Source organism: Aplysia californica, unplaced genomic scaffold (assembly GCF_000002075.1).
Source record: "Aplysia californica isolate F4 #8 unplaced genomic scaffold, AplCal3.0 scaffold00302, whole genome shotgun sequence".
In the NCBI taxonomy this organism is placed as follows: domain Eukaryota; kingdom Metazoa; phylum Mollusca; class Gastropoda; order Aplysiida; family Aplysiidae; genus Aplysia; species Aplysia californica.
In genome coordinates, this window is record NW_004797572.1 from 579737 (window position 1) to 590842 (window position 11106).

At 38.5% G+C, this 11106-nt stretch overlaps 2 protein-coding genes across 2 annotated transcripts in view; one reads left to right on the forward strand and one right to left on the reverse strand.

Moving 5' to 3' along the window:
* The window catches only part of LOC101847200, a gene marked incomplete at its 5' end in the record, with an annotated part of 65237 nt that extends 62749 nt beyond the window's left edge, over positions 1–2488 (forward strand). The window contains 1 exon segment of the mRNA XM_005101877.3: positions 1579–2488.
* A 7454-nt stretch (positions 2489–9942) lies between these two features.
* The window catches only part of LOC101849301 (sorting and assembly machinery component 50 homolog A), a gene marked incomplete in the record, with an annotated part of 21499 nt that continues 20335 nt past the window's right edge, over positions 9943–11106 (reverse strand). The window contains 1 exon segment of the mRNA XM_013084564.2: positions 9943–10942. Coding sequence (XP_012940018.1) covers positions 10897–10942 — 46 coding nt within the window.

The following is an 11106-nucleotide window of genomic DNA, read 5'->3' on the forward strand; positions in this document are numbered from 1 at the left end:
TAAGGACTTCTTTGTTGACATCCACCCCTTAGCGCTCATATGACCTTATGCCGTTGCGAGCGCCGAAAAACCTCTACTAAAACTAAACTAAAAAACATAGTCGGTTTTCCGAAATGTACATGTAATTATTTAGAAAAGGCGCGCTGCTGTCTTAATTTGCATCATATCGGTCTGTATTAACATAAAGGTGATTCTGGTTCAGTTCCCCGATGCGGCTTTCTTGAACTTAGATTGCTTTGAGTTTGAGTTTTCGAAGCTTTCAGGCGCTTTGCCATCACCACACGCAAAAGATCCTAGTTCGATTTCCGTGTGGAGAGAAATTTTATTGACCGTCTCTGTCTTTCTCCTGGGACGTTGTATCCTTCTCATCCCGGGCTGGCCTTGGCAAGAAAAGTCGAAGCCCACCTCCTTAATTATCTAAACTTTGGCTAAGGGAACGTAAATCATCCATATTAAAAAAAAGGCTCCCCACTTACTCGTCTTCGTTTTATCTGAAATGGATTATTATTACTAAGCTTATTATTTGGAGGTCCCACCTTTTTAATAACCTTTAATGTGTTGATAGGGGCGTTAACCCCATGCTGTTCATTGGTCTTCAAGGCCGTCCAAGCTTAATCCTCGTCTCTTTATTTCGTTACCCTAGAATTACAAAGTTCTACCTGACATTGTTGGCCGTTTTGAAGTCAGAAACTGAACGTTCTATCAGATTCTGTTCTATCTACTAAATCGTTAAATTATGCGGAGTCGTTATCAAGATATTATTTAAAGAATCGCATCCGAAAAAAACTTGGCATGTTGGGAAATTCTTTTTTTTTTTTTTTCCAACGTCAAATTTCTCAAAACTAGGTGCTGATCAGATAGAACTTTGTAGTTCTAAGCTCACGATTTGTCGTTGTTTCTTTTGCCCTTTAGCTATCCCACAGTTTCTGGGCTGGTTACTATTAGCGTTATAGGTGGTTGGCGGGTGCTCTGGCGTTGTTTAAATTGCTCCTTCTTTCCTATCCAACTCCTATCGTCCTGATCTCTCTTGCTGCTTTTCTCTATATTATGTTACTCTGTAGTAACACCCCTTATCGTTGGCACTTTTATAACGTAGGCCTATTAACAATTTTTTTAAAAAATAAAAATTGTGCTGCAAGTGCGGTAAAATTTATGAAAACAAAACAAACATCTTTTTTGCGTTGCTTCCTGATAAAACCCTCAAAGATATCAGTTCGATAAAAATGGTTCTAAAAGATGCCGTTGTGGGTATAAAACATTTTCAGTCACACCCGTGTCATACGTTATTATAGCTTCAAGAACATACGTTAGCGTGTCTTTTGGGCTTTCGTAACGGAAAGAAAAAGTCGTTTCGACCACCATCCCCTACCCATTCTTTAAAGCCTCAATCACTCATAAAGCCATGGGGTTCCAAATGTAGCCCCACGCAGAATGGAGACCCCATAGTGCGCACTAGGTCAATCAAGTTCCAAATAGGGGGCTAAAGTTTACACCACCCTTAATATATAGAGAACTGCACTTGAACATGCATTAGTATTAGACAAGAACTTAACAATTTTTTATGGATCTTTTTTACAGGTCTCAAGTTTCGGAAAGAGCTCATCCCCTCGATACGAAGAATAACACAAGCTTCAGAACCCTTGCTGCCACACACGCCTCTAGAACTCCTGCCACACGCTCCTAGAACTCCTGCCGCACACACCATGAGAACTCCTGCTACACTCACACTCCTAATGCCCTAGAACTCCTGCCACACACCCCTAGAACTCCTCCTACACCCCATCAGAACTCCTACCACACACTCCAATACCTCCTGCCACACACTCCTAGAACTCCTGCCACACACCAGAACGCCCAAGTACCCCCACCAAGCACCACAGACGCCCTAGAACTCCTGACACACACTCCTAGAACTACTGCCACACATTCCTAGAACTCCTGCTACACGCCTTAAGAACCCCACCGGGACGCCCAAGGTCCCCTGCCAAGCGCCACAGACGCCCCAGAACTCCTGCCCAGCGCCCCAGAACTCCTGCCAAGTGCCCAAGAAGAACCCATGCCAAGCGTCTCTCCTGGCGCCTCTCCTGTTGCACCAGTCCTTTGGTCACCGATCTAGTGGATGGAGCAACCGTGCCCTCACACTTTGGAACCAGCACCACGACTGTTGACGTACGGGGGAACTCCCTCCCCTTCTCCTCTAGGCTGCAGCCTGTTCTTATACCCTTCTCTTCCCGGGAGAGATTCGAGAAACTGGCAGACACCAAGCGACACAAGTTGTGTTCAGCAACGTGTGTTAATTAACAGAAACCTACCGTACTCTGGTACTTTCGACTATTTTGTATGAACAGAGTTATTTTCCAGTTGGGGTGTGGTAACAGAGGGAAAAACTCATGAAGACCGGAGTTTTAGTTTTAGAAAGATTTTTTACGGCACCTGCATCACATACAGATCATATTATTAAACGTGCCGAAGATTAGAGGTGTTACTAGAGAGAAACTACAAAGAAAAGAAGGAGGTGATAAAAGGATAATAGATGTTTGATACGAATGAAATAATTAAAATTAGATTCCATGTATATGCAATATGTGTACAAATTTTTAATATGCTAGTTTGACTGAACTTTTGGCCGTGGTCCTTTGACTTTGAGTGCTTGAAGATCAGAATTAGATCCCTGCAACCTATCACTGTCGGTAGTTTTAACTAACCCTATGCATGACTGTGATGTTAGTAGTTGTGACTAACCCCTTGCAAGACTGTAGAATGACAGACAGATCTAATGGTAAGCTTTCGGGGGCCTGATAATCATATTATGACAGCTGAACTTAAATAGTCAAATGGGTAAAAGTAAATTTACTGCTGCCAATTCTTAGAATAAACCGAAAGCTTTTACGAGCATGACGTCACGGCTATCCAAATGTGGCCTCATTTAGAGTGGAAACCCTGTACACTTGTAGTATGGGCGTAAAGTAATAGGCTACTTGCAAGAAAGTTGCGAATGAAGGCAGGGCTAGAGTTTATTGTACATGTAACTAAATTCTCTACCTATACATGAAGACAGTCATTTACCCTGTACCTTTATCACTTATGGCTGTATAAAAAGTCCAGTTGACAGTGCTGATGGTGATAATGGGTGTGATGTAGACGTATAGAGTGCTAAATTGAAATCGTACAGGTTTAACGTCTGTCTCAATACTGTAAAGTTATTTAAGAGACGGTACCTCCGAGTTTAACATCTCTATCTCCAATAGGACGGAGCCAAATATGGGGGGGAATTCGTGTAAAGCGCCTTTCCCAATGACGCAACGAACTGAACCTCGAAGTCTGGAACCCGCCATCTCATAATTACGGGCCCATTAGCCTTATACCGAGCGCACAATACCCATACACAACACACGATAGTACAGAATTAGAGACAAAGGCTAAAAGTCGTGCTTCTGAAATTTCCCTGGAGGTCATCCATTAAAAACAAACACGGTTAATACGTAATAGATCTTCACTGTCTGTTGAAACGTTACCCTGTCTGTCCTGTATTGTGTAAATATCAGTCTCTGCACGTACAAACACATAACAAGACGTAAAAATACTTCTCCTATCTTTTTTTTTTTTTCATCAATATAAATATGCATTTAAACAGTTCTTCTTTGCAATAATAAATAAAAAAAACCTGTATTCAAATTACCAACATTCCAGTATCCACTGAGAAAGGAATATACCAGGTACTGTGAACTCCTATAACACTTGACCATAGATTTATGTGTCTGTATATTTACTACCCTAGACTGTGCACTGTGATGTAATTACGGTTCACTGTAAATAATAGAGCGCACAGTTAGTCTCAATTTGAAATCAGTTGAAGTTGAAGGGCATTGGGGGGAAATGTGAGGCAGCGCGGAGGAATCAGGCTCTCGTCAATTTTTGGGCAGGTATAGTTATTGGTATCATCTTAAAGCTTGTTCAGTTGTCTTTATTTGGATGAAAAAAGTATCCATTTATCTTAAATACAAGTCGAGATATTTGCGAATGAAGGAGGTGAGTATCACCTGTTTTCAGAGGTAAAATTAGTGAGAAAATGGCCGCCACATATTAGTTATTTCCTTAGCTTAAGAGTCCGTGGTAACTCAAAACGCACTTTTTTGTGCCTTTAATCAACGTTTTTATGAAAAATCCACACAGAAATGAGTTCTTTAATGGGCATGTAAGGTGTTGAGCCAAAAAAAAAATTGATGAAAATTCACAAACCTGCAGATTATTTTGACGAGAGCCTGATTCCACCACGCTGCCTCAGAAATGTTGAGCGCACACTCGATTAAATAACAAAGCTGCTGTTTTGCTCTTCATTCACTGCGCCTGCGGTGGGTAGATTATATACTTGGCAGCAAAGTTGTTGGGGGTTTTTTAGAGAGCAAAGAGCGGCCAAGACTGTATACAGTCTAGGAAAGTAGTATAAATTCAGTCTGTACACATTACATTCTTCCATATATTCCATGCTTAGAAGTTAATGGTGCCTTGATTAGTTTTAAAAAAGTAAAAATGTACATGTATTTAGGTGTGTGTATGGCCTGGGGTGGGAGTGGGAGGGGTGTGTGTGGTGGTTGGGGGGTGGGGGTTGATGGTGGTTTTCTCAGTTATATCGTTATTTGATCAGATTTGTCGTTGTTTTATTTCCAATTGAGGTTCGAATTAATCTTTTTTATTCTCAAAGAGAAAAAGTATCCTTCAAGGAACAAAACAACATATATATGTATATGAAGCACCACATTGATTCTCTTCACTTAATTACATTGTATTGCCAAATTTATGTCAGTTAAAATGAAATATACCGTACACAAATTGTTTATGATATCTGCTCTGATATGGCTGTGCTTGTACATTTTCTGGTGATGGATCCAAAGTAAATTTTTTAATCAAAGTGTAAATCGTGGACATGCGTACTTAGACTGACTCACCAAGTTCATTTTTGTGCTGTTAAGTCCACATTGAAATATAATATATGGATTATGATTATAATGTGGATACATTTGGAGAAGGTGTGAATTTTATCTCTCCTCCTTCTTATTGAAATATAATATATGGATTATGATTATAATGTGGATACATTTGGAGAAGGTGTGAATTCATTTAGACTGCAGATAGGCAGCTGTGCTGAGCAATTGTTAAAGAGTCTCAGTCAGGCAAATTTTCTTACCTGTCACTCGACTGTGTGATTTTTTAATTTTTTTTTATTGGGGGGGGGGGGTGGAAAGTGTTTTTTGGTGTTCCCAACTGCATAAGGTCATATGACTGCGCCAAACACATTAAACATTTTCAGTTGGCAGGCAATTTTGAATTTTGCCCAGGTGGCAGCCAAAGCCTACTCTAATCGATTTTGGACCACCAATGGATTTTCAACGTGAGCAATTTGCACACAGGACCTCACAAGATTTTTCACCCTTATCCGAGAAGGCTAGGTGTTAGATCTTACCTACCATAAGATCAGAAGTGTGGCTGAAAGACACTCAACTGTGCTGACCACAAATATTGTTGCAAAGTACCAGTACATCAAACAGCTGGTCCCCCTCATGAAAGAGTCCTGCAACTTCCTACTGTATTGTAAATGGCTTTTAACCCTGTCCGTACGTAGTGTTTTACTATCGTATCCATACGAATACGACATGGGGAACTCTGTGCCACCACTTTCCAGAGGAAATTTACTTGTTAATCCTATCCATACACTTTGCATAACAGTCTGTCAAAAATATTTTTTTAGAAATACAGAAAATTTCAGAGATCTTCGTACTAGAAGTATTCTAAAATGTGAAGAATACAACCCCGAGGGTACAAAATGACCCCAGGGTGTACGGATAGGGTTAATGAAATAGTCTAATTAACAGCTAGACAAAGTGTAAAGTCCAAATAGAAAACACAAGAAATTAGGTGTAAGTTAAACTGTAAGTTATGTGAATAGTCCATCATAGCTTCGGTTGATGTCTCTGACTTAACAACTGCTTTGAATGATGAATACTGTAATTTTGCTGCAAGTTTTGGCGGGGGGAGGGTTCTGTTCAACCAGGTAATCTGAGATTTTTGCAGTGGTCCAGATAACCTAACAGTAACAGCCTTGTAGTCACGGACTCGAATATCTCGTAGTCAGTTGGGGGACTCGGATATCTTGTAGTCAGTTGGGACTCGATCTTGTAGATATCTTGTAGTCAGTTGGGACTCGGATATCTTGTAGTCAGTTGGGACTCGGATATCTTGTAGATATCTTGTAGATATCTTGTAGTCAGTTGGGACTCGGATATCTTGTAGTCAGTTGGGACTCGGATATCTTGTAGATATCTTGTAGATATCTTGTAGTCAGTTGGGACTCGATCTTGTAGATATCTTGTAGTCAGTTGGGACTCGGATTTCTTGTAGTCAGTTGGGACTCGGATATCTTGTAGATATCTTGTAGATATCTTGTAGTCAGTTGGGACTCGGATATCTTGTAGTCAGTTGGGACTCGGATATCTTGTGTCTTGTAGTCCGTTGGGACTCGGATATCTTGTAGTCAGTTGGGGGACTCGGATATCTTGTACCTTGTAGTCCGTTGGGACTCGGATATCATGAGATTCTTGCAGGAAGCCAAACAACCTGAGATTCTTACATTTGCAAAATGTTCAGCAAAGTGAATGGCATATCTTCATACCCTCCTATATTTATTTCTTTAATTAATTCCTAAAGAGTGCACCCGTATGTAGGAAACAGACATTTTCTGATATTCATATATCAAAATCAAAATTATACCATAATACATTGTATACTATTAAAAGTTCATGCTATGTGTGTATAAATATATATATAATATGTATGTGCGAGGCGTGCTGACAACAAGAGTTACTTCTCGCAGTCCACAATAAATGGAGATATATCGGATGAAAATTGACACTGGGATTGGATTTATAAATTTTCAATCAATGCCATTTTCTTCAAATTTTAAATGTGTTTCTTTTATCATTTCTTATAAATTGTACAAATGCCACGTATAAATATGATGTATCTATATCCTATTTCATTTGGGCAAAAATTCAAAAAGTAGATATAACTCATTTTGTGAGCACGCTTCACAAATGTATAATCCTCCTCACATTACATGTTTCTTTATTAAATTTGGGTTTGGAGAAAGAGTGCTTCCAATGATGATTTGATAAAGGTTCGAGATGCTCGTTTTACTACTGGCAAACTAGTCAGAAATGTAATAATGTACTTAATTATCTATCTACACAATTACATTGTTTTTATTCTGATCTTCCTATATATAATGTGTCCTATATCGAATTTAACATTTTATATATATGGAGATATCTGTAATCCAATTCCAATACATGTACTTTCTTTTCATTCCATATCTGAAATGGTTGAAGTATTTCGGCAGTAACAGTTGCAAATATTATTATCGAAGCCAGAAATCAGATTAAATGTATATTTATTGACCAAAAAGGATGGATTGGAAACCCTCTTGCATCTGGTTAGATATAGAGAGATGGTTTGGAAACCCTCTTGCATCTGGTTCGATATGGCGCAAGTTTACGAAATATACGAAATGCAACATTGGTACAAAACATGAATGATATGAATACGTTCTTTTTCTGTGGCCTGCTTGACACTCTCACGCGCCAATAATTTCCCTCAAAAGAAGTAAAGTAAGAATAATATTAATGGGTCCATTCGTCGATCCGTCTGACAATGACCAATACATTCAAAAAGGAGAATATTTTCTCAAGTGAAATAAAAGAATTCAGAGAATTAAAGGTTAAGATGACTCGTGGCTTGATGAGACACAATTCTGGCTGAGAAAAGTTTGCCACTTTTTTTCCGGCATTCAAAAGCTCCACCGCCTCCACTTGTGGATCTACGCAGGTTGACAAGATTTGCAACTGTTACCTTCGATTTAGAAAGAGAATAGTTTGCTTTCAGCTCATACAAAAAGGGTACTGTTGGCAATCTGTTGGTCAAGACCTGCACTTTATATTATATTCACATGAACATTTGAAGGAAAGATTGATTATAACAAAACTAGTTTCGAACAACATCCTTTTCATTCAGCTAAATCGGGTGAGTGAACATTTGAGCTGAGAGTAAATATTGGTAAGGCCAGGAGAAGTTCACAGGACATCAATTATTGTTTATTTATAAACCAATAAATTATTGGTGAAAATGCTCTTTTTGATTTATTAAATATCCCTAGAAGAAAGCAGCACTGCAGTGCAGAAATATAAAAGCATCACTTCCCACTGATAGTTTCATCTGATTTATAGTTCATTAACAAAGAGAATGAGGTGCTAGATTCACCATGATGGCAACATACAGGGCAGAAGGAGACTGCTTACATTCATATTTTTTCTTTTCATGTTGTTTATACTTGCAATCATTACGCATGTCGACAAAAAGTTTTAGTAGAGATTTTATGGCGCTCGCAACTGCATAAGGCCATATGAGCGCCATTGTCAACAAAAAGCTTTAGGAAACCGTTCCTAAACATTCAGCTGTGGAGCATGGAAGCTGCGTATAATTTGTCTATTTCTAAAAAGAAATAAAGCGAGCAAAATTTCAGAGCTGCTTGTAGGAACTAGAAAATTTTACCTCAGTAAAGTCACATTTTTCATTGGCATTCAACTTTCACTCCTTATTTTTTAATGTGAGATTGCACGGAGTGAAAAAAAAACAAAAAAACCTTAAAACTTTGAAAGACACCAAAAGTAGTCACCAGAGAAAAAAAAAACGAAGCTTTCCTGCAAAATGGAGGGTGAGCAAAATGAAGGGCTGAATGTATAGAGTAAAGACTACAGAAGTTTGATGTTCTAGAAAGACAAATGTAAGGGTATCACAGGCTGAAAACACAGTGAAAACAAAATGAAAACAAAATGAATTGTATACTTGATAACCATGTTGATTTGTTTGAAAAAAAAATTAAACTTATTCATATTTACAAAATGCATTGTTTGTGTGTGTGTCATTTTAATTTTACACATCGCAAGTTGAGAGCTATCGTGCACCAACTCCATTTTTCCAGTTTTGAGGTAAAACTAAAACACTTTAAAAGCGCTGAATTCGTGCACCAACTCCATTTTTCCAGTTTTGAGGTAAAACTAAAACACTTTAAAAGCGCTGAATTCGTGCACCAACTCCATTTTTCCAGTTTTGAGGTAAAACTAAAACACTTTAAAAGCGCTGAATTCGTGCACCAACTCCATTTTTCCAGTTTTGAGGTAAAACTAAAACACTTTAAAAGCGCTGAATTCGTGCACCAACTCCATTTTTCCAGTTTTGAGGTAAAACTAAAACACTTTAAAAGCGCTGAATTCGTGCACCAACTCCATTTTTCCAGTTTTGAGGTAAAACTAAAACACTTTAAGAGCGCTGAATTCCAGTCAAGAAAACAGGAGTATTTATTTTTTCAGTAAGTGTTTTATGGCGCTTGCAAATGCATAAGGTCATATGAGCGCGTGGGACACATTAAAAACATTTTCAGTTTGGTAGGAATTTTGAATTTTGCCCAGGTGGTGGCCGAAGCCTACTCTTATCAATTTTAGGACCACCGAGGGATCTCTACTCTACTTGTGCAACTTGCACAAAACATAAGTATGTACAAAAATAACATTGAAATTCTATGTAAATGGAACACAGTCATTTAAATACTTATGTTTTGTGCAAGTGGCGCATGTAAGTAAGAGTAGAGATCCCTCGGTGGTCCTAAAATTGATAAGAGTAGGCTTCGGCCACCATCCGGGCAACATTCAAAATTCCTACCAAACTGAAAATTTAATCAGACTTTAGGGGAAGACTTTTCAAAGGCCTAAATTACTGTGACAAAAACTCCCAAAGTCAGAAATTGGAGTTAGGGCTTCAGTAAGGGCAAGATAGAGCCCAACTTGTGAGTCATTGTACTTATTTATTTATCAGTCACAAATACATACACAAGTGTCGGTTTCATCAAAAGATTTTTATTTGGGTGTTTCATACCTGGTTCAGTCAGTGGAGAAATGCTACAGACAGTTCTTCAATTATTCATCAAAGTTGGAAACAAACAATACATTCTCTATCCCCCACACTGTTTATAAGTATACCTAAATGCTGCTTTAAAGTAACAGAAACCTTCACCTCAAACACGCACAGCCCATGTCGTTTCAATCGTACATTCACTTCAGCACTCATACAATACATCGTATCTACTTATAATAAGTGTGCGGATTATGAAAGAGAGAAATCACACAGCCAAGTCGGCATAACTATCTTGCCCATAAGATGGCCTCTTGCACAAACTGTCCATATCTGAGACTCCATTCTTACTGAAAGCAGACATGCAAATCAACTAAATAATCTCCATAACTCCTAAAACTGCTGGCCTTAGAAGCAAAAAAATATATAATTTTTATTTAAATATATTTATGTGATCACACTACAAATCTTTAATAATTAAATAGTGGCTTTAAAAAAAAAAAAGATTTTCTCCTACACAGCTGATCTTTTCAAAGTCATTGCTTGTGCCCAGGCCATCAAAATTCTCTTCCTTCTTGCAACCATTTAAACTAAAATCATAAAAATAAAATCACAACTGGCAGGATCAGAATCAGAGATGTGGGTTGCCAGGACAACATACGCAACAAATTCCTGGGAGCAAACCAACTTTTGTGTTACTATCTCTCAAAAACACAGATACACACACACACACACACACACAGATACACACACACACACACCGACATCTCTCGCTGAAGACCAATCACATCCAGAAACAATCAGGCCAATGGAAAACAGAAGAATAACAAAACAGTTTCAAGCAGGTCTATCTCGTATAATCCTTAATTAACAGTATAATATAATCATTTCACATCCTCCCATTACTGTACATAGGCAGTGGATAGGCAAGGCGTTGTCCTACAAGAAGTTGATTCCTATGCCAAACTGGAGACCAGGATTCACTCTGAAATGATACAGTAAGTCATCACCATCATCATCATCATCATCATCATCATCATCATCATCATCATCATCATCATTTTAGTTAAGTAGAGGTTTTACGGCGCTCGCAACTGCACAAGGTCATATGAGCGCCAGAAGATTAGAGGCGTTACAGGAGAGTAACAA